We start from the raw sequence: 24,376 nt of genomic DNA, 5'->3' as shown, positions 1-24,376 counted from the left end.
AATATGATATGCAAATCGAAAATACCGCAACTTTCAACTTTATCCAGGAAGCACATGAAGTGAGAACGATCGACGACAACGCAGATGCTAAGCAATCATGTTTGCATTCCTTACCATGGTTTCGACCAAGCACCTCCGCAAACGTGACGCCGAAAGAGTGCTGTGTACCCGCAGATTTGCACGGGCGATGACGGTGTGATGTAGAGCATTTATGCTCAACACCCTCTCCCAGCGTGCTCCCGGTGAGAAGCATGTGCTTTCAACATAGTTTATCCCCGAATAAGCAACCCTGACAACAGACTTCAAGCAGAAAAAAGCCTGCAACAGAATTCCGAGAAATCTGTATCGGCCACCTGCGCGAAGGGAGATGTCGTGTCAATTGCATTTATCATTCAACAGCCCACTGTGAAGCCCGCGCGGCTGCGTGCCATTTGGTCCGACTTCCAAAGTCCATGCAAAGCAGGTTCTGGTCGCGTGCCAATAACTATACGGAACAATAGCGTAACTTGTCTCGCACGTATAGCGAGAAGTTTTGGACAATGAAAACTAAAGAGAGGGATTTTGTCCTTAAAAATAATGGCAAAAGCTCCTCACAGTTACACCTGTGAATGCGACCTAAAGCCACAACAGCTGCGTCTGCACAGCCATCTGGATATTGCTGCGATAAAAAAAAAATGAAAAAGGAGAAGACATCGTGCCGGCTGAGGCACCTTTATGTTACATCGTCGCTTCGCAGTTTCGTGCGAAGAAAGAAAAAAAAAAAACTAAATTTCAGCAAGACATTTCCTGAACAGACGTGGATGCGCTCTTTAAACAGTGGCGTCATTTTTTTTTTTTTCCGCGTGAGTATAGAATGGCCCACCACGCATTAACTGCGCCAGTAACCAGATATTTTTCACTTCATAAATGGAATTCGCAGCCGCACTTAGAAATCAGCTTCACGTATAGATTTGCTTTGCTGTACAGGCTAGAACCGATTATGCGCGCTAAGTTTCCTTTTATTTAGGATGTGGCAATTTTCCGCACAAAAATATTGTGTGACCGGCATTTGCAGCTTGTGATGCTGCAGCCACTTGCAAATAGCTCGGTGTTTTCGTGCATCTTCCAAAGCGTTCGCCTACTATATGGGAGCCTAGCTACTAGTACAAGTCGTGCAAAGGACAAAACGGCGCCAACGTTCCCCGTTTTGAACGCCACTGTGCAAATGTGAAGTGGCGATATGATTCCAGTCATGATTGAAGCCAATACCAGATTAGCTTTAGCACACGTGGTAGTGTGTGCATCTAAAAGCTCTCCGCTGCTTCTCCACCTCAGATACACTTTTTATGCCGACGATCTCATTCTGTGGTGCACGCAGGGCTCACAGGGTGAGATCTAGGGCATGCGTCCCCACAGTCGAATCTCGTCTCGCTGCTATGGACCTCATTCCTACTGCAGGCAAATCAATTATGTATGCTCTCCCGCCAAAAATATCAGCGCAACATATACACATCCACCCCGCAATGGAAGCTATCGAGATCGCTCGCGTACCCACATGTCGGCTGCTTGAAATTCAGTTGCACATATTAACCTTTCAGCGGACTGTCGCAGCAACCATAGAAGCCTGTCAGGACCTCACCAACATGGCCAGGTGCGTTGTAAAATGATATGCGGAGCTCCGTAATGGTCAGACGAAACGAATTATGCAGTACTAGCTAGATTTAAGCCAAACATCTGATGATGCCATCAGGCAGAGTACTCAAGCGGAATCAGTATTAAGCACGTTATACAAGGCATCACTTCACATGCCACTCCATACCTGTATACAACCGGACTTTTTCTTACAATTTCAGAATTCTTCAAACAACACTCGTAGCGACAGATTTCCCGCATCTCGCAGGGTTGCCGCAGGGTCGATGGCTTCTCGAGCTAGCGGGCTTTTCCCCTTTCGATCTCTCCTCTGTCGTATAGGCACGACCCGCCCTTTTCCCTACTTGCATTTCGCTCCTATACCGAACAATCTCGCCCGCCATCTAAAGAGACGCCGGCATTGGTACCCGGATAATCATCGTGCCATATCCGAACAGCACGTGATCATATTACTATCATATTAAACAGATGCGAGTCATGCGACACTTACAGAGGTTGGCCGTTATCTTTCTCTATCGCTTCACCTTGCAAGTCTCTAAAACAGGCCGTCATCTTCCAAACCTACTCTTCGACATCATGAACACCTACCCTGGCGATATTGCTAATAATGCTTGGCACGCAGCAGCTTGCGTTGATACTTCATGCTGCTATCACGTGCACTATCTTCACGGATTAGTTACTCTAGCCCTTCAGCACGACCAGCGATGAATCAGTACCATGTGTATTCCCTGCAACACCGCCATGATCAGGCGCGCTCCTGGCCCTGCCGGCAATGAACGCAACGAGTTGGTAGACCAGCCAGTCCAAGATACGCTGCAAAGGGCCCGTGAAATCCCCTTGTCATACCCCCGTCAGGGTGGATGCGATACAGTGCCTGTAGAGAAGGTATCTCCTTCCCTTTTGACAACTTCCGCGAAAACAAGATAACTGTTTGCGCTCATCGCTTCTCTCCACTCGCTCCGTCCATTGGGCTCCTTAAACATACTACGTCCCCTGCACAAAACAATTTCCCTGAACCATGCACCGGTTTTGGCCCGTTGCCTATAGAATGGCCCATAGCCATTATCAATCTCATCAGCACCCATTCAGTGAAGTACCCGAGTCACCTCGGATCAGATGTAAGACCAGCTATAGCTCTCGTGCGCCGGGCCCGCTGCTATCATGGTGCATGATTTTGAACGACCAGATAAAGTGATTCTACTGCTACTGATTCCATTGCTATACTTATGAGCGGAGAGATCGCCATGCGCTACGCGATACACCATTCCCCACTCCAGCCAACTGTTGCTGAACGTTGCGTTACACATGTGTGATAACAGTCGACGCGGGATATATATATCTTTTTGTCACTGTAAAACGCCTGCGTTCTGTAAAACATCTGTGTCTAAAAAATGAGGGGGGGGGGGGGGGGAGTCAAAGCGTTTCGTAGTTATGTGGTAACGACAGAGTTTTCTCCGGTATTTTGTTTTTATACGGTTCTGCCGCTACGCCGAGAAAAAAAAAAAATATTCTACAGAAAGTTCCTATTACTACAAATTCATGACCACAAATGATACAAAAATGTGTTGCAAGGACAGAAAATTTCCTGCTGTGTTTCATGATAAGGATGAAGGAGCACCACATGATCGATATTAATCGGGAGCCTCTCGGAATCCTTCGGGAAGCTTTGGGACGTTAAGCACCAGATCGGGTAATGCGATCAATGAAGCACTTAAAACTGAATTTGAAGGGTCCAGCTCTTTCCTGTTTTTCTAGCGCGTAACATTTCTGGCCGCATTTACGGAATTCGCTGGCGCCGGTCCGACGCCTGCTCTCTCACTCTCGCTCTGGCCAATTGTGTCACGTGAGTCACCCAGGAGTAAACGGTCCACGATTTTCCGTTCAAGTTAAAATCACGCATTCTGAACTGGAAATAAGAAAACAATAATTGTCCACGTAAAAGGGCACTGGCGCCTACTACCAGTTCGCCCATACCACGACTGCTGGTTTTAATTATTCAACGCATGAAAAATTTTAGAAGGAAGTGTGCTCCGTTTACTTTTGTCCGCAGGGGTACGTGCATGGAGGGTACGTGGTGCTCGCTACAGAGACGAGGAGAAGCTTGTAGCGGCATCCCAGCAGATGCACACGCCGGCGAGGAGAAAAGGGTAGTCACCGCACTGAGCATGCGCGCGCCTCCGTAGAGAGCTGACCGAGTGGAGCGGGAAAGCGTCTGTTGGCATCCCATGCGCAGGGCATAAAAGTAGGTTCTGCAGAGATCGCCGGTGAACTTCGATGCGTTCAACGGAACGTTGGTTGTGTTCGATGGAACGCTCGGTCGCCCAGAGCCAAAGCTTTAGCTCCACACTCGGTTCAGCAGCGCCGAATGCTTATGAAAGTATAATAGTGATTAACTATGCAAATCTGCTGTGTTTTTTTGTCTTTGCGGAACAGCAGAGAGCTTAGTATACAAATTCCTCAATTTCGCAGCGGTTTTATTACAAACACCGCCGATGATTTTTACTCAGAACATTTAGATCAATGTCCCGGTGCTAGAAATCATGATCGAGAGCGATTACACGGCGGTAAGAGTGGTTTATTAATTAGAAAAATACAGTCATCGGTCCAGACTAATCAGACACATTTAAAATAACGCAGCGTCCACTAATGCTGCATGTCGCAAACCTATTTTGGCACGCTCACATCGTTACCGCTTCTACTAAAAATGGAAAAAAAAAAAAAAAACTGCGGCGCCATTGATAGTTCAAACCACTTCATGGCCGCTTCGAAGAGAGCCTCACGGCCCCAATGGCAATGGGGTTCCATCTCCGGCAACGACACCGACTGCCCAACACGACGGGGCAATGCACATTGGCCACAATGATGCACCTTTTGTTTGTAGTGAAAGCTACACTTGGCTAGCAGAAGCACATTCGCCGTTACCATGACAACCGGTTGCGCCGAGTCGCGCCAATTTCCTCGCGGCGCCCGGGCGTGACGTCACGTTCCGCTATGCTCATCATCGTATTCATCGTGATCATCGTGATCGTGATGTGTCTTCTGCGCAGCTGACATTATAAGCCGCGGCGCGAGCGCTCTCTAGATAGACGCGCAATGGATCAAGAGGCGTCGACGTATCCAGAAATCATGTCCCGAGGCCGCCCGACAACATGCGAATGAAGCAAGGAAGGTTAAGCGAGCGTCGGAAAAGCCTGAAGAGCGGGAAGAACGTCTTGCTAAGCTGCGGCGCCACATTTCAGATCGGCAAAGACGCCGAGTCGCAGCCGAACTACAAGGAGAAAACCGTCCAGCGGTACAAAAAGAAGTCGAAGCTTAGCGAGTTTATGAAGGTGAAGTTCGACTTTAGTTTGGCGTCGGATCCTCACGTTCACATTACCCAATGGGGTTCACCATTGATCTTGTGTGTCAAAGAGAGACCATCACGTCTAAATACTGTGTATCCAAAATTGAGACGGTGGCAAACTACGGACCACCGATCGGTTATCGTGTCCACAAAGCGTAACATTGAATAAACATGTGTTTTTACACACATAAAAAACCGCGACAGTGTCTCCATTGTTTAACTGGTGCAGCCTAACATATCGGATAACCAAGCTCAGCCAATCCAGGGTTGGCGTAGCGGTCTCGAAACAATGGGTCGCGATCGCTATGGATACAGCCGTGGCATCAACACGGACGCTGCAACCCATACCAACCATTACCAAACAAATCTTGGACACAAGCATTTGACGATCACATAGGCCGAATTTGCCATTGAAAGACTTCCCCCACACGCCAGCAATTCAGCCATTACAAACACGCAACAAAAGATTTCCGCGCCTGACCGTCACCTGTTTTGAATCTCCTTACGCCCTCTCGGGTTTGCTTCGGGACCTGGCCCCAACGTTATCCCTCCGATCCCTTCGGGATCGACTAGCCCAAGCCCTCGTTCGCAAGGCGCTAGCCTCTTACGTACACACTGGACATCCAGAGTCGAACCAGGATCGGCTGCCTCAGCACTGCGACTTTCCGTGTCCTCTACACCACTGCCCTTTACAACAGACATACGGAGACCAGGCAGCCCCAGTGACGACGCCAAGCACGAGTTCAGTGCCAAAACGTTTTTCGATCCTGGCGCTCTTGCCTACACCTAACCTTCCATTTCCCCCGCTTAGATATCAGGTCATTCTTATCACCAAAAATGAATGGATGAATGAGAAGGTGCGCTGCTTTACACCACAGAGGCACAGGAGAGGGCGTAAACTATAAGAGAATATTACAAAAAAAAAAAAAGAGAAAGAATAAAAATGTACTTAACAAATCAAGAATATTTTAGTGTGATGTGATTTGGGGGGGGGGGGGATGTGGTGGGAGGCACTAATAATTGTAGAGTTTCACCGCAAAATGCCGCTTCAGCTTGTATTAAGCACTTATAAAAAAACAAACAAGTATGAATAGTCGTCTCTGAGAGACTAATTCTTATGATTACTCTGTGAAGTAAGATTTTTTTTTTTTTCTAATTCGCACCGCAATCTCTGGCGCATTTGGGTTAGCTGTCAGCCCTTCAGGGCTGAAATGCCCTTCTGAGAGTGACTTCAAATGTGTGCATATGCACAGAGACCTTCACTGAGCGTGCATGCCACACAGCATTCTTCGCAATCTAGAATCGTTCAGAATCACTGAGGTAGTGGTGCGATTACATGGCTGCGACAAAAGTCCATTCAGTGGTTGTTGCTTGGTTTGGTATAGAGTTTAACGTTCCAGAGCAACTCAGGCAAGGGCTGTAGTGGAGGGCTCCGGAAATTTCGACACCGTGCATTGACATCGCTCAGCCCACGGGAGCCTTGCTTTTCGCTTCCATCGAAAGCGGCCGCAGCGATAAGCCACTCGTTTTATATTGTGTAGCATCGTAACATCGTAACTCATGCAATAGTGGTTCTGCCCTGAATCGGAAAGTAGAAGTTGAGGCTTGGCCCCTTTCGCTCCAGGCTACAGCATTTTGAGGCCTCTCGCAGGCTTCGTCAGCTCACGCTTCAGAAAACTCCCACACCATTTTTTTTTTTTTTCGAAATAGCAGGGCCGTCTTAGCTGCAGGTGCAACGCCTCCGCAGCGGTTACCCAGCGAACTGAGCCGTCTACGTGGCCTCAACCTAGGAAAGTCAGCTTTGCTGAGACTCAGTCGCAACCACGCACCCTCCGTTGTGGTCAGCGATCAATTTTTTCGTGATCGGACAGGTGTATCAGGGAAGGGGGCGAAGGCGATGACCGGTTTTAATCACTGCTATTTTCAAGAGGTGCACGCGACAGTAAATACTTTAGATGGTCGACTGAATATATTATATGCTGCGCCTTCGAGGCGTCCTGCATTTGAAAGAGAAGAACGAGGTGGTTGTGCGAGGACTGGTGCTTGGACAAGCCTAACTGTGACTGTACCTGGCCTTCATGCTTTCCCCGCATATTTTGTAAATATTGCACATGTATGTATGTATGTATGTATGTATGTATGTATGTATGTATGTATGTATGTATGTATGTATGTATGTATGTATGTATGTATGTATGTATGTATGTATGTATGTATGTATGTATGTATGTATGTATGTATGTATGTATGTATGTATGTATGTATGTATGTATGTATGTATGTATGTATGTATGTATGTATGTATGTATGTATGTATGTATGTATGTATGTATGTATGTATGTATGTATGTATGTATGTATGTATGTATGTATGTATGTATGTATGTATGTATGTATGTATGTATGTATGTATGTATGTATGTATGTATTTCAGCATTATATTTCAGCATTAGTTACTCTAGGTTTACGCTATTTCAGGTAAGGGGGTATATCAATATTGAACATAAAGAACACGAGTTAGGCAATCAGAGGAGATGCAATCATCGAGCCAGTTTTCAGCTGCCCTAAGTGGGATTCTGGCATGGACACAATAAAGGAACGGTAACATACAGTTGATACAAGAAGGACTTTTTACTGGGCCAGTTGGTGCAGCATTTTTGAAAAAAAAAAAAAAAATCTAACATACAGTTGAGCCTACTTATAAAAATTAACCCAGCAGTTTCGCGTATTTCGTTCGTTGTATGAGAACTTCATAGTAGGTAGACTTTCCATATTTCAGACAAAAGTAGTAACAGCGACGATAAGAAAATTAATTCTATTAAATAGTCCGTTAGATCCAGCAGCTTGTTCAAAGCAGTCTGAACCAGCTAGGCCGCTTTCCAAGCTATACGGCGCAGTTACGTGCCCCTCGCCGAGACGACGACGATGAGCCGCTTTAGATGCAGGATATACGTAACAAGTGCGGTTAAAGCGGTTACGAAAATTAGTAGTTTGTCGGTTTCCTCACAGAAAATTTAGCGACTCTCAGTGCATTAAGCTCGCGGTCCTGCTGCACTCATTATCGTGTCATGTAATAGCACCCCATCTCGACCCTGCACCCTATGCGGTACTCAGCACTTGCGTCCCGGTATTGACACCTTTGTACCCTCGTCTCCAATCCAGGAAAAAAAATATCAAGATGTCGCGACGTAGTTCTGCCAAGCGGCAGCATTCAGCGCCGAAATAATCGAAGGCCTTTCTCAGCTCATGAGTGGCGTCAGCAGGATCTCCGCAGAAAGTGTCCGCTCACTTTAAGAAAAAAAAAAAAAAGATCTTCCTCCCCCGGAAATCGTGCTCCTACCCTTCCTATCCGAAGCCGAGCGTGCTAACCAACTACGCTGCGCCGGGCACGTGAGAAACATCTTAATTCTCCTTGTATAGCGTTCTGCCGTCTCCATGACAACGTAGGGGAAGCGACGACGACGGCTTCACTAAAGCCCATCAGGCTTCACTAGAAAGCCCGACGCCACGGCGCAACATGCCGTCTCCAGGTGCACGTGGGGAGCGTGGCCGGCCGAAGCCGCGCGTTGACTAAGGTCTAGGGTGCCTCGATGTAGTCATGGATATAGCGCTAGTAGCGCACCGCCATGGGCAGCGGCACGGTATGGAGGCACCATAGCATCGATTGGAATTACTATATAGGTTTAGCAAAGCCTATATAGTAACTCTAGCTTTGGCAACCGCCCTATACCATCTGCCGGCAGCTCTGAAATCAAGCGGCGCAACGAGCGCGCGCCATCACCGCCGAGTGGAGCTACTGATTTCGAATCCGGCACCGAAGAAGCCGCTCGCCTTTCCCTATCATCTGCGGGGTTTTGTAAAAATCACTACAGTAGAACTAGCTCCAAAGGCTTTCGCCTAAGTGCCTCCTACAATTTTGTTATCCAAGCTTCTCAAATTGCTGCCACTGGTTGATATCCGCCTATAAAACTGGTTTAGTTTGGTTCATGGATTTTAACGTCCCAAAACGACTAAGTATACAATATAAGCTGTAGTGGAAGGCTCTGGAAATTTCGATAACCTGGGGCTCTTCAACGTGCACTGACATCGCACAGCACACAGGCGCCTTGATTTTCGCCTCCATTGAAAAGCAGTTATCGCGGTCGGAGAGAGAGAGAGAGAGAGAGAGAGTAATTTAATGAGAAGCAAGGTGGAGAGGTCGGCCTGCTACTACACACTGGGGAAGGGGGAAGAGGAAGTTAGAGGAGAGTTAGGGTGTGAATGAAGGGTGATAATGTCAGTACAGTGAGGTTTCACTTGTGGTCGGAGTTATTGAGGAGCCCATGCACACACGGGATTCGACCTGCATCCTGGCACAGCACTCGAGCGCCCTAACCACTGCACCATTGCGGCAGGGCGCCTATAGAACTGTAGTTTCACTTTCAAGGCGGAGCTCCATCTACGCGAAAACTCACGCGAACGCGACGGCGGCAAGCGGCGCGTGAAGCCGCCGCGCGAAGAGTTTTCGCCTCGCCCCGATCTGCTGAAACAAAAAGTTTCACTCGCCGCCCGGAAGTGCACGCGCAATTAGTCAGACTGCCGCTGGCCGTTTCCGGTTTGTCACAGCTCTTTCCCTGAGTTTTGTCTTGGTCAGTGACGCTGCTGCTACACCGCTGCCGTAGAGAATTAGCATGAGCTGTGACACAGCCTCTAAAATGAAATAAAAAGAACAATCGACTTGCCGGCTCAAAATTTGGAATGAATTACAAGCCAGCGCTCCACGGCGATGCCGAGGCCGTAATAAGGAACTCGATTCCCATCGTCATTGCGCTCCAGCTGTACGTGCGCAACCATTTCGGGCGCATATTATGACTTGCATAGTTTGCTTTCTGATAACCCAGTTTATGGGTGTGCTTAATTAGCCAGAGTGCGCTCGCATCACACGATAGTGCACCTCCCCAGTGAATCCATGATCGACGTGTTCACCTCCGCAAGCGCCATCGCAGCTTGGCCGTCGCCGCTGTCGCTCACAGGTACACCGCATAGGAAAAGATTTTTTTTTGTCCAGGCTATAACCAGGCTAACATAACAGAGCCCGCTTGCGCAAGAGCTAACGAGGGCTAACAGGAGAGCAGGCTACGGAAATGTTTACGAAGCAGCGAAGTGGCTGTTACGTTTCTCCACCGAGAAGTGGGACAGCTGACGCGGCCACCGCATAGCAACAGGCAGAACCGCGAGCGGATCGGCCATTTCGACGCCGTTCATCGGCCGCGCAACGCTTCCTCCCGCCGACAAGTCTCAGCGTGTTCCTGTGCGTGCGTGTGTGTGCAAAAGCTGGCCAAGCCTGGAGCTCGAGGGAAAGTGCGTCGCCCTCTCCTGTCTGCAGGAGGTGGAGGAGATGAGATCGGAACACCTGCGATTGAGTCATTCGTCGTGAACCAACATGTTTGGCTCTCCCTTTCCTGTGAGGGTTTACCCTTTCCCTGTGAACTGGAAAAACTATAAAAAGCAGCGGCCGACTCCGCTGGGAGAGAGACTACGTTGACGCGCCGTTGTTACGACGTTAGACACCAGCTGTGTGAGAGTGTCTGTAATCTCTCCGGGTCAGCTTCACTGCCCGTTTCTTCATGATGTTGCAGTAAAGGTTGTTTCGTTAAAAGACGCCTCGTCTTTGCTGGCACCTTTGATGCCGTCCGCCGTCCACGGAGCCGCCAGGCCAACGCTACCAAGGGGCCGCGCGCCGAACCTAACAACTGGTGGCAGCGGTACGCTAACCCAGGCGCACGCGACCACCAAACGTAACAACTGGTGAACAGCGGTGGGACGACGACGACCAAACCGTAACCGTGGTTGGAGGGACGAGCCAGGCGATACCGTCGTCCAACAACTGGTGAACAGCGGAAAGCGGAGAGACGAGGACGACCAAGCAGTGACCGTGGTCGGTGAAACGAGCCAGGCCTGACCGAGGTGCAACATCTGGTGGGAAGAGCGGAGATGTCCGAGGCGTGACTCGTGAATCAAAGCAGCTCAGCGGAAAAGGCGGGAGCAGTGCAACGAGCCCTGTGTGATGACTGGTTGCCTGCAGCGGAACGACTGCGTTGGATTCTTGGCTGCGAGGTTTGGTGAGTGCGGGACTTTCTTCTACTGAGTTTTGCCAGGCTTTTGTTAAGTAGAGAACAGAGCTGGTAATTGTGTTGTCGTTGTTGCTGGGTTAATTGCAGCAAGGCAATAGTGGGCAGTAGAGAAGGCAGCACTCGGAACAGCCATGAATTTGGATTTGAAGTCGTTGCGCAAACCGAAATTGCTGGAGCTTGCGGAGGAGTTGGGTCTGAATTTGTCAGACAAACTCAGAAAACTAGAAGTGTTAAAGGCTATTCTTGAGTTGGAAGCTGAAGATGACGAGCTTTTGGAATGCCTTGAGATCATTGACGAACGTCAAGAGGAACGTGAACGTAGAGAACGTCACGAGAAAGAGGAACGTGAACGTCACGAGAAAGAGATTCGTGAACGTAGAGAACGTCACGAGAAAGAGATGCGTGAACGTAGAGAACGTCACGAGAAAGAGATGCGCGAACGTAGGGAACGTTTCGAGAAAGAGGACGCCCGCGTAAGGAAACTGATGCAGCTGGAGATATCAGCACATAGAATGAGCGTGGAAAGGATTAAAGCTTGCAATGCCATTCAGTGTAACGGTTCAATACCGCGAGATGGTCCGCCACCGTTCCTCATTGCCGAGGATGTGGCCGAGTATTTGGCAGACTTCGAGAATGTCTGCAGAAGTAAACGTTTCGAGCGAGATAGTTGGGCGCAGGTGTTGGTAGCTCTTCTCTCCGCTGAAGCGTCGGAAGAAATCAAGCGATTGGTTGGCGACCGCTTGAAAAATTACGATGAACTAAAAGAGTCATTGCTGATACGATATCAGATAACGCCTCAGGATCTTCGGAAGAGATATGAGAGCGAGAAACATTGTAACGAGGCATACTTTGATTTGGCCTATCAGTTGAAAGCCGCTGTAAGCGAATGGCTAGACAGTGCGGAAGTTCCGGAGCAAATCGAACTTGCATCGGACTGTGAGAAACAGCTTGGGGAAGCGGCCGAGCAATGTGACCGCAGTAGCGAGCCGACCGAGGCTGTAACAGAAGAGCATCGTGTTACCTTGGTCGAGCCACTAGCTGAGACGGTTAGCACAGGCTTAATCGGCGAGAAGTCCGAAGTGACGCCGTTAAGCGAGGTGAACTGCATGCCGACCCAAGTAGCTGTAGGAGATACAGTTCCATCACATGAGAGTGGGGAACTGGTAATAGCTGAACCGCCTCTCAGTGCAGAAGCTTGTGTAGAGCGTGGCGGAGAAGGAAACCAGCTAGGAAATGACAGAATTTCGGTTTCCGAAATCAGCTTCATCGTAGAGCAGGGCACGCAGAAAAACGAAGTGCCGATCAGGGAAACTGCGCAGCCCGCGAGTTGTGATCAGCCAGGGCAGACCGACGAGGAGTGTGCGTCCGCTGTAGAGAGCGAGACTTGCGAAGGCGACAGCGAGCGACCAGAGCAGAGTCAGAATCGTTCGTGCCCTGATACCACGCTAGGTTGTATTCGCGAAAGCAACCCCAGTGCGAACGCGGACGTGGCATACATGACCCTCACGCAATCCGAAGCGCCCCAGCTGTCGAAGGAGCTTGATCGTGCGCCGGTTAACGCTGAGCGATGCGGCTCATCGGAGGACCCGTGTAACGTGAGTGGCGAGCCGCCAGAGGAAATGCCTAGCTTGAGGGCTGGCATGAGCGGTTGTTCGGATTTGAATGAAAGTGAGTCAAGCGATGCAGCCGCGGCGCCGCCAGAGGAAATGCCTAGCTTGGGGACTGGCATTAGCCGTTGTTTTCGTTCGGACTTGACTGAAAGTGAGTCATGCGCTGCTGGCCGCGATGCAGACGCGGCGCCGCACTTTGACCACTTTGACGACACCGGTACCCTACTAGCTCCGGTTACCGCTAGAACGGTTACCGCTAGCTTGCCAGAGCTCGCGCCGAAAGAAAGTAGGACTAGAGTATTCAAGTCCTGCCACCGAAAAACGCGGAAAGGCAGGCGCGAGAAAGAATGCTGCCATCGTAAGGAGAGCAAACTCAAACGATTGCAGAAAGAAAGCAGAAGGCTAGTATTCCAGTGCTGCCGACGAAAAACGCGGAAAGGCAGGCGCGAGGAAGAATGCTACCATCGTAAGGAGAGCAAACTCCAAAGACTGCAAAAAGAAAGCAGAAAGCATGTGTTCCAGTACTGCCGCAGAAAAAAGCGGAAAGGCAGGCGCGAGAAAGAATGGAACAAGTTGAAGCTATCGCGAAAGAGAAAGCGACTATCCCAAAGGCAGAAATGCGCCCGTGCCCAGAAAATGCGTGACTGGTGCGCCAAGCGTAAGGAGAGGGATAGGTTGCTTAGCAAAGCTAGTGACTTATGCTCATGCGTTTCTTTGCACAGAAACAGGAAGGTACGGTTGTTCCGTGAAACGGACAGCCGAAGCTTTAGTGAAAAGGGTGATCTCAACGGTAATGCCGATGGCTTAAGTCGAAGCCCATAACTTGAGAAGAAGCCTTTATTCACTAGTTGGTGTTTTTCTTCCTGGCCTAGGATTTTAAACAGATTGCATTGTATTATTTTTGTTTGAGAATGACGTTTTTGAAAGCGCGATTTTCAAATTTGTGGACGCGTTCCAAGTGCTGCTGAGCTGCCCTTTAATGTAGATGGGGGCATAAGAGGGAAATAGTCTGGTAAAACTTAGTGAAGTTTGTGCCGTGCTTGCTGGCTGACCGGTTGAGTTTTTAGCGTGGTTGTGATGCTGTAGGTTGTCAGAAATCTCTCCTGAAGACAAGTTGCAGAGTGCCTTGGAAACCCGGACTTGCCAAGGACTTCTTCAGGCTGACTGGCTCAAGAGAAACAGAGTCGGACGACCCTGGCTAGCAGCAACATCCCGATCCCTCCGGACAGCGGATGCAGTCCCCTGCCCTTCGGGATCTCCCTTCCCCGGCGGGGCAGTCTGTTACGTTTCTCCACCGAGAAGTGGGACAGCTGACGCGGCCACCGCATAGCAACAGGCAGAACCGCGAGCGGATCGGCCATTTCGACGCCGTTCATCGGCCGCGCAACGCTTCCTCCCGCCGACAAGTCTCAGCGTGTTCCTGTGCGTGCGTGTGTGTGCAAAAGCTGGCCAAGCCTGGAGCTCGAGGGAAAGTGCGTCGCCCTCTCCTGTCTGCAGGAGGTGGAGGAGATGAGATCGGAACACCTGCGATTGAGTCATTCGTCGTGAACCAACATGTTTGGCTCTCCCTTTCCTGTGAGGGTTTACCCTTTCCCTGTGAACTGGAAAAACTATAAAAAGCAGCGGCCGACTCCGCTGGGAGAGAGACTACGTTGACGCGCCGTTGTTACGACGTTAGACACCAGCTGTGTGAGAGTGTCTGTAATCTCTCCGGGTCAGCTTCACTGCCCGTTTCTTCATGATGTTGCAGTAAAGGTTGTTTCGTTAAAAGACGCCTCGTCTTTGCTGGCACCTTTGATGCCGTCCGCCGTCCACGGAGCCGCCAGGCCAACGCTACCGAGAGGCCGCGCGCCGCAGCGGTACGCAACCCCGGCACTCGCGACCCAAACCTAACAACTGGCGTCAGCGGTGGGTTGAGCACGCGACCACCAAATGTAACATGGCGCAGACATCAAAACGACTGTGAATGTTGCTGTCGTTGAAGGTCTCTGCTGTCGCCTTCATTCGCATCACGGACCGAACGACGGCCGTCTTCGCCTCGACGCGTCTCCCCGCTTTTCGCGCACATGGAGGAGCTCACTCACCAACGTTGCTCGCGCGCACAATGCGTCTGCCCCACCCAGAGCACGCTGTCGTGACGCTGGGGCTATCTCGGCCTTCACTTGATAGCGTCCGGAGACTGCGGGTTGTGGAAGGACTGAAGCTTCGAAGTGGGTAAAACGAAAACAAGCAGGTTTAATTGCACGAGAAAACTTACGTACATGACGAAAAAGGTAGGAACAGCAAAACGGCAAGAGTTAGGAGTTCATTGCGAGAATCGTCTGGATGAGCCACTTACCCAGGGCTCAGAGCGTCATTTCGTGCTCTGCACCGCCCTTAAATCCCCATATGTCCAGCCCCTTTCTGAAGACGCTGACCAATCAATTCCAGGGTGCCATCCCTCAGATATCGGCAACCAATCGAACACATCATCGCACTGATGGTCTGATGCACTGACTGGTCCAGTATTGTTTCATTGGGCGTGGTCACTTGTTGTCGTGTAGAGCGTGGGAACGGCGAGGTGGTAACAAACTCCGCTTCTTCTGTAAAGATCCGCCATGACGATGCAGGTGTGTTTCCCTCTCAGAAGCACACGTATACGAGCGGCGCCACGGAGACGGCTCCCCACATCGTCGGGCTTTCAACTCTTTCCTGTGGTCACTGGTGTTGGCCTCTAATTGCCGTAATCCCCAGACTCCTTTCTTCTCCCGAACGTCTGCGAACATGGTAATTCCGATCGTCCCTCACTGACAATGGGCACCCCTCGACGGGAAGGGTCAACAGTCGAACGAAGCGTGGGGAAACACTTCGGGCCATTTCTCACGGGACGGCGTTTCTTTCTATTTTTCTTAACTTCACCTCGCCATACGAAACGTCGCCGAATTGGCAGTTGTACGGTTACAACAACGCACTGATCACCTTGCAGCCCATGGGCGCGCGCTTGGGTGGTGGTTATCTTCACTTGCAACACCATAGTTTTATGCCGGTTATTTATTTGGTCATCGCGTCTTTTAACGGGGTTGGAATCACGAGGGTGGTCTTTGGCCTGCGGGCTAGCGTGCGAGCTTACGGCGCCTCTTCAACTTGCACTAATCGAATCATTCGGTCACGGCTATTGTTCATGTAACTTACACGTATTGTTAGTGCCCTCGTTTCTGCATATTTTGACGGTAGCACCACCCTTGCTCGTAATGAACGAATGTTCGTTATAAGCGGAGTCGCCACGGGTGGGCTCGACGTGTTTCAGTACACCCAAAATACTGGGAAAGAGTCACCCACAGTATACGTACTGCTGTAGAGTACAGCTTCATAAAACCGAGTGACAACGCCAGGGTTGTAGCTCAAGTAGAGAGTTTTAGCATAGAACGCAGCCCGGATTACCGGACGTCCCCAACGAACGTAGCAGTGGAAGGAGCAAGACCACTGCGCGAACGCAGTTGATGTTCGGTAAAGAGAATACATCTGCGCGAGTAAGTCTTCACTATGCCACAGTTGGGTATAACTCCATAACGGAGCGGCAAATGCCCCTTGAAGGTGGTCCTCCAGCCGATGGCATCGACCGATTTTATTGCGAAAGCAATACTACTCGCACTTTCAAGCCTTCGCGTGACCCGGCCGCAGTTACGTCTTGCCCACGTGACGCTGTGACGTCACATCCCACGTGACACACGGGCTGGCAGGAGCTGCCAACTTGGATCTCTCGTTTCACATGGGACGGTCATGTAAGAATCAGTCTGCTAGGACCCCGGCATTCACGTTACTCCTAAAGGCCACTAAGGCACGTTCATACGGCTTTGTTAAAGCGGGGACTATGTGTGGGCTGAGGAAAAAGAAAAAGAGAAGAACAGGAACGCTCGGTCACCCGTAACTAATGCTTTCACTCAATATTTGCTTCAGCAGCGTTGAACCCTTGTAATTTTTTACGATGACACGTTAGTCCCATTAGCCGCGTGGTTAATATCTTCCATCTGCCACACCCTGCAATGTGACGCGATTGCATCCGAAAGGGTTAACCACGACAGGATGAAAATCGGTCGACGTCGGTGGATGGATAAAGAAGCATCTGCCGCTTTGTTCATGAAATTCAGCTTGACATAAAACGTCCGGGCAGACGCAGGTTACAACGACGGCTCAGGTGCAGGCACCTGGCGGCCGCTGTAAGCGATGATGGTAGACGGCATAATAAATGAAAAACCCCCTGCAGCCAGTGCTTTCTGCACGTGTTCAAACAATTCCTTCCGGCGTTGGCAGGCGGCGCAGCAGTGTAGTTAACATTAAGGACCAGCGTGACCATATGGTCACGCTAGTATGCATGCAAATCCAGTTGAGTGCCATGCGACAATTTCATGGTCGTATCATTCTGTCCGCGGCTATACATGCCAGGTGTAAGTATTTCGGAGGGATCAGTGTCAAGCCGCATGCCAGCATCGGCGGCACTACCGAAACTAACATATGGCGCTTGCATACCGATCGTTTGATGCACAGCAACTGAACAGTTTGACATGCATTAAAAAAAAAAAAAGTTAAACGTGTCCTTCGCTCATTTTTCCAATGCCAAGACAGGAGGAATTCAACATCGCATGAACACCCACATTCAGGTAATGAGTACATGCAGACTCGGGTTACATCAGAAAGCCTGAATGCACGGTCCTACACTACCTTTACCCTCGCTCGCTTCTAATCGTGGTAAAACGAAATTCAAGCTAAGCCAAGTAAAATAAGCTGCGCTATGAATGCTTGAGAAAGTAAGAGGCTTATAATAAAGCCTTGCATTGCTCCCAGCGTCCGGTACAGCAGATCAAATCAATGTCCTCAGACTATACAACCCATCCCCAAAATCCGAATCTTCACCCGTCATAGAGGAAAGAGGTTCTGCTTCCTTCCTCCATAAAATCACCTGATGCGAGAGAAGGCCACCATCTGGCACCAGCGTCAGTCGTACATACAGACATCTGAGCATTGCTACAGTGCCCCACGCAATACCTTACACCCACACTGCTAGGAGTTCCTTCCCCGCCTGCCTGCCAACGTCACCCAAGAGCTCCACTCAGCACTTTAGCGGCACTCAGCCATGAAGCCCTAGACCATATACTATCAGCTTATGTCAGGTAACAATGCTTACCGTGTAATGCAGTGATTGGCAGAACTGAATTCAACCAGGTGCTCTCTCTCTCTCTCTCGTTGAAGTAAACATCTTTCTCATGTGATGTATAGTTACAGGACATAGCCCCATTTCCTTAACCAAGAGGAACGATGAAAGCCTGGACAGGGATTCGGGCGCAGCTTATCGATACTTCTGGCGGTGTGCTGTCATTTTACTTCGAAACATAAAAGGCATGAATACACTGCAGGTGACCCAGATTTCGGCACTTGTGCATAACTGTCAACCTTTGGCTACCTTATACGAAGTGTGTAGAGATACGTCCTAAGTACGCAGTCGGCTTTCACTAAAAGCACGCTGGAATTGTTTTAAGCAAATTTGCTAGTAACGTCCAACCATATGCCCTTCTAGAAAAACAACAGATGTGTGGCGCTGGCCCGCCACGGTGCTTGCTACGCTCTTTTTTCACAAGGCGCGCGGAAGTTCACCGCTACATTCGAGACTTTCGAGGAAGAGAAGTGCACCGATTCTTTCACCTCCGCACTCCCATTAATGACACAGATCAGAGTTGACACCCAGTTGCGTGAAGCGAGCACCGCTCACACTCGCACCATGGTTGCGTATACGAACGACGGCGGCCGAGGTACGCACTCGCCCTTCAAGTGAACAGCCTCTAAAATGTCACCTCGATCTGCTCACGATTTCAGCGCGCTATCGCATTTGCGTCCTCAGCGGTTCTGAACAGCAGTCTGAAGCGCACTAGGGATCAAGCGCAGAACACCCGTCCTTACGTAATGAGCAGCAATCCGCAATGCTCCTCTTTACCGGCAAACGGAGCAAACAGGATGCTCGCCAAATAGATTTTTAAATTCGATACCTTACAGCCACGGCAAAAATCGGGGAACTGCCTGAAATCTATAACGCGATAACATTAAGGTTCCTTCAGGAGCATGGGCCCCCTTCGAATATCATTTCGAAGACTGGTGCGGACACTTGCTGCTACTATGCGGTATGGATTGAGTAGTTGCACAAAGCCCCATACTTGTCGCACTGAATGATCTTAACTCAGTTGTCGAAAGGCCTGCTCACGACCAACCCCCGAGTTCGAGTTCTGGCCCGACCGTTTTTCCTTTTAGCGCAATTACTTTTCTTTCCTCAGTGGCATTACGCAACGAAGGTGGAATGGCGTCACGACATTGTAGAACAACGAGGAATTGCCTAGTGATGTCCCCACTGTTTTACTGTCTATTTGTTGTGGAGTGTTGAATCACAAGCGCGAGGTCATGTGTCTGTGACGTCATGGCTACGTCGACAAATCTTGGATTAGTGCTACAATGCGCGCGGCTTTTCTTTCAAATGTCCGCTATAACGCTGGCGCGATAGATAACATATGTCGAATCTACTCGCGGCCTACCCTAGTACAGCGGCGACGACCCCACCGGTAGTGAAGGCATCCAACATAGCAATGAACAAGTGAACAACCGGAAAGCCTAAAGTGTGAATTGACGGTCAGCTTTCGGGTAAATAGCCAAATAGCCAAGTTTTGGAATCGGGGGGGGGGGGGGGGGGGAGGCAAGCGCCCAGCCCGTATATTTTCGCGAAGGTTTGCATTTACAGTGTTAAAACCTTCGCGGTTTCGTTAGCGTGTTAGCCGCCGAACCACCCGAGACTGGGCGTAGTAAACACCGACTGCACAATACAGCTCGCCTCAAGGAAAGCCCAAACTCTTACGAAGCGGACTATCAGCATACGGAAGGAAATAACATGTGCATCATGCTGGAATGTAAACAGCTAGGAGTCCTTGTGCAGTTCCAACCAACCGAGACACACGGTGTTTGTCATGCGCGTGGTAGCACAAACAGTTTATTGCTGGAGTCATCGAAGCATGCGCACCGAACGCCAATAACGCATTTCCGGACAGAAATATGTCACCTTGAGTTTACCTCGTTCAGTGGACGGAAACTGCCGTCGTACCCGGGATACCGAAACTATGAGAAAATTGTGATATGCTTCGTCGGACGTTGAAAACCACTGATTGGATTTTTTCTACATACCCGGAGAAAAAAATCTGCCCAATCTGCCTGACGTACGTAAAAAAAAAAAAAAAATAATAAAAAAAAAAACCTGACGGGACTGTCGATCGAGCCCAGTTTACCTTCTTTAAAGCTGTAAAACAGATTGGGAAGGCTTGCTTTCGCTGTTACTTACGTTGCGTGTTGCTCGTTATGGTATTGCGTATGTTGGTTCAATTGTTCATAACTCATGGCGCCTTCATTCATGCGTTCTATTTTCTTTTTTTTTAGTAACCTGTCCCTTCTACACATCAAGTTTCGTATGAACTGCAGTCTTCGACATCTCTCGGATATTTGTAGTACGTTAATGAATATCATAGGTCTATATGATGTGACAGGTAAAATGAATACGCGAAAAACTCCCTGTCGCTCGCATATCTCGCAATCGGGTCTCTGAGCTGCCCTAAATTCCGTAACTGTCAAAATCCTCTCTTTCTGGCCGGCCCGCACTTAATGACAATGAGTTTGACTCCAAGAACAGCGCTAAAGCTCCGCGGGGTCTCCGAAGTCTCCAAGTTCTCATCCTCTCCAGCTTCATCCGCACTGTGCGTTCGGCCCTAAAGCAAGAGCCGCGTCTTCACTTTGTAGGACCGAATTAGCGTCTAAACTCTAGACCGAATCTCAGTGTAGCGCCGCCTTTCGCTGAGAAGGCACGCCCGGACCGTGCCCGTCAGGATTTCCATTCATGGCCCGAGCAGCGCACATATGGCGGCTGCCTGGGCGGCCCCGCCTGGGAAACGCGTCGGCAACAGCGAGCGCGGATGGGGCCCAGCTGTAACTTCACTCGCCATGGGAATGCAGCTGCGCAGCTGTGCAGGCCGCAGACACAGGCGGCGCGGACAATGAGAGCGTCGGGCACGCACGCACGAGCGCAGCAGCCTCCGCTCGGCAGTGCAGAGTTTGAGACAAGCTGCCGCCGGAGAAGCACATTTCGCTGCCACGGTGTACGCTAACGGCGCAGACGCCTCTAGGCACGACGACGCTCGTTCAGTCGCGCGTTCACCAGCATCTTGCAGACACGCCGATGTGCGAACACGAGAAAGGTCTTTTGTACCGAATCTACATGTGCAGAAAAGGGGTAACCGTACGCTTCAGGCACTAGGCGACGGTTGACAGCGCTGACAATTAAAGCAGTCGTTTCTTTCACCGCAATGTTTCTATAACCTAGGCGTAAATGTGAGAGAGGCAAAGCGTGCTGAGAAAACGGGGCAAGATGTACCTGTATAGACAGGCCCCGCCGGGGTGGTGAAGTGGTAAGACACCTGACTACTGTGCCGGAGTACCCGGGTACGAACCCGACCTCGGCGGCTGCGTTTCGATGGAGGCGGAACAGAGTGGCGTCCGTGTGCTGTGCAATGTCAATGCACGTTAAAGAACCCCAGGTGGTCGAAATTTCCGGAGACCTCCACTACGGCGTCTCTCATAGCCTGAGTTGTATTGAGACTAAACCCTACAAACCAAACCAAACCTGTATAGACAGCGAGCAGCGAAGACAACGATACACTCTGGAACTGGACAGTCGAACAGTCGAAGAAACCGTGAGAATCGTGCAAGCGGATGCGTTTCGAGTCTGAGCGCCGCCAGCAAAGTAATTTTCACAGGTCAAAGTCCCCTCACCACTACTCTCTGCCACCACTTTTTTTTTTATAGCTGGTGGTGTGTGTGCGTCATCCTCGACAAGCTGGAAAAATGAATACAACTGGATTATTTTCTGTGCTGCAACCGCTATCCCGCGGAACCTTCGAACGTCACACTGAAATATATATACACTGTGGTGCACGGCAGCACCGGATTTCGAAACCCCCTTAAGACATCCCACGCTGAAAACACTTCAACAAAAGCCGCTGTTTCGGAAACCATTCACACATTTGTCCCTTCTTAGCGGTGACAGTACGTTTTTATTTATACGATTAAGCACCTTCATATATGTTAACATAGTGGGGCACGTTTAACCTGCCGCGGTGTCGTAGGGTCCAGGTTCAATAGAGATTTCGATGGAAGTGCGTCAAAAACGGCGCCAGTGCTCTGTGGAATGTCAGTGCGCGTCAAAGAATCCCGTTCCATAAGCTAATCCGCAGCCCTCCATTACCCAGCTTCGGGACGTTAAATCTCACAATTTACGATTTCGCTTATGTAGACTTTTATTTGGGAGAAGTTTTCTTTCTTTTTTTTTTTTTTTTCCCTGGCGCAGAAACGAAAACGACTGCTGATAAGTGAACTGACTGCAGTGGCTAGTGACGGTGCACGGGCTTTTCAAAAGTGCGAAAACACCAGCAAAAAAAGCGCGCGCCGCGAGAACACCCGGCCGGCACGTGTTTCCGCCACGCAATGAAGTGCCTTCCAAGTCATGAAATATGCGGCTTACATAGGTAACGTGGAAGCTCTGCACGTACCAAAGTCGCATGACATCACATGGTACGGAAGAGAATGAACAGAAGATGAGGGAGGTTATAATGAAGAACTCCCGAAATTTCGACCGCTCCTGGGGTTCTTTACCGTATGCACTGGCATTGCACAGTACACAGGCGCCTTGCCACAGTCGAAAGGCGGCCCCGAGGCCGGTGTCAAACCCGGGTTCTTCACGTCAGCAGTGAAGCGCCCTAACCACAGAACCACCGCGACGGGTTCGGTATGATACGATACGGCATACTATACCACAGTGACCACACCATACCGTAACTACAGGTTTCAGCACAGACAACTGCAATGTCAAAGGAAACAGTCAGTATGCACAGCATAATAAATCGCGCCGTTGTTTCTAAGCCCTGACATTAAAAATGCTTTGCGGGCATTACTTGTCCAAGCCAAAGCTGAATAAATATTTAAAAAAAAAAAAAAAAAAAACACGGAGACGGGCAGCCATGCTGACGGAGTAATCATTGGTTTAACACTCGAAATGTGTTCCCTTTCTTAATGCTACTACCTGTGCATAAAAAAGATATAACGTCTGGTAGCCATGAAAAGCTAAGGACTTACACGAATCCCAACATGACCTGCTCCCACTTGCCTACACATTTTTATACGCAGTTAACACACTTAGCCCTCAAATGTCACGCATACTGCCCTCCAAACATCTGCTCATGCATACATACCACATGAAGGACATTGTCTGCTAACGACAAAACACTTGTTAGCGTTTATATTTGATACCCTTCTTGGATTCGAGAGACCTTAAATTCCGCAAGCAGTTTGCCTTTGCTGATAATTATTCATTCCTTCTAACTGATCTAGCATCTAGAGTGTCGAAGGGTGGTGTCACTGGGCCGTTATATATAGCTCCAAACTACTACCTCGACCATAAGATTTTAGCGTGCTGAGAATTGCACTGCTAAGGCACCTCAAGTGGAGCGATTGAATTGCGTGTGCCGTTACTCCAATTGGTCAGGCTGTTTCGTAACGTCACAACCACGGCAGGTAATTCAAAGTCAGGCCGTTATAGCATATAGGCTATACGCCTAACGGCCTGACTGCTGCGGTTTACACCTAGCCACACGCTAGCTGTTACTGTGGCGGGCATGCCATGGGTATAATACCAGCAAAAGGCCTGGTTGTCTAGGGAGAGAGACTTGAAAAAAAGACATACTAAGAGGCATTCACGTTTTGTCCAGGAAATGACCGAGGAATTTAATTTGGAACTGATGAACTCAGACGTGCTATATCGACCCCGAATTTTGTTTCGTGTTTGGACATGGCCTTTGAAAATACAGACTGCGTTGCACATACGTATGCCACAAACCATATATGATCACCTTGGTCAATTTGAAAGTGCCTGACACTGCAATAAACGATGATTAGACGCTGAACAACCATGTCAGAAACAATAGAAGAATAAAGCTAAACCAGTACTTCTCAACACTCTGTCATTGGCGTAACCGAGTTAAGCATCCGCTAATTTTTTCTCTAACGATTGTATTGTATCTCGTTAAAACACGGTTAACAAACACACCATGCTTGAGGTTGGTTTAAATCGCGTTGATTACTAGTGCTCAACACCTAAGAACAATTGCGCACCATCAGCCGTAGAAAACAGGATTCACGTATCGGCTTAATAACGACACAGTCAACGCCGCGAATTCATAACGAGTACCTTGACGTTCATTTTCCCGTTATACTTAACAGTTATTTAGTCGTGTAATACCAGGAAGAAAGATAGCAAGCACAGGAATATGACGCACAGGCAAAGGTTCTCGGTCATTCATCTGCTCGAAGCGTAACCTTTCAGGCACGTCCACTCAACATATATGCTTGCGCCCACCCAGCTAGAATATGCATCCTGCACCTGCTCGTTTCAAGGGACAATTTGATTCATTGTCTTGACAACTTGATTAATTGCCTAGAAAGTAGATACAATCATGGCCCTTTTACAGCACTGCGAACTATAACCACTATTCCCTCGCTACCCGAATTAACTCGCCACTGTAATCATTACATCGATGACATTAGCACTTATCTGCCTCCTTCCAAAATTG

General features: G+C 49.4%; 1 protein-coding gene across 5 annotated transcripts in view; it reads right to left on the bottom strand.

The window, feature by feature from the left end:
- Positions 1–24,376, bottom strand: part of nvy (CBFA2/RUNX1 partner transcriptional co-repressor nervy) — a 172,507-nt gene that overhangs the window by 28,666 nt on the left and 119,465 nt on the right. The window contains exon 1 of one of the 5 annotated variants that reach the window (XM_084587739.1): positions 115–404. The exons of 3 other annotated variants lie outside the window; for them this stretch is intronic. In XM_084587739.1, the coding sequence (XP_084443865.1) occupies positions 115–253 (139 nt within the window). In that variant the 5' untranslated portion in view covers positions 254–404. Of the gene's footprint in view, positions 1–114; positions 405–24,376 lie in introns of those variants that run through there. One more of the 5 variants, XM_084587738.1, reaches the window with a different exon arrangement.

This window comes from Amblyomma maculatum, chromosome 1 (genome assembly GCF_055883805.1).
Source record: "Amblyomma maculatum isolate TAMU_Amacu chromosome 1, ASM5588380v1, whole genome shotgun sequence".
In the NCBI taxonomy this organism is placed as follows: Eukaryota; Metazoa; Arthropoda; class Arachnida; order Ixodida; family Ixodidae; genus Amblyomma; species Amblyomma maculatum.
Note: the sequence above shows the minus strand (reverse complement) of the source record. Positions and strands in the feature narration are given on the sequence as shown.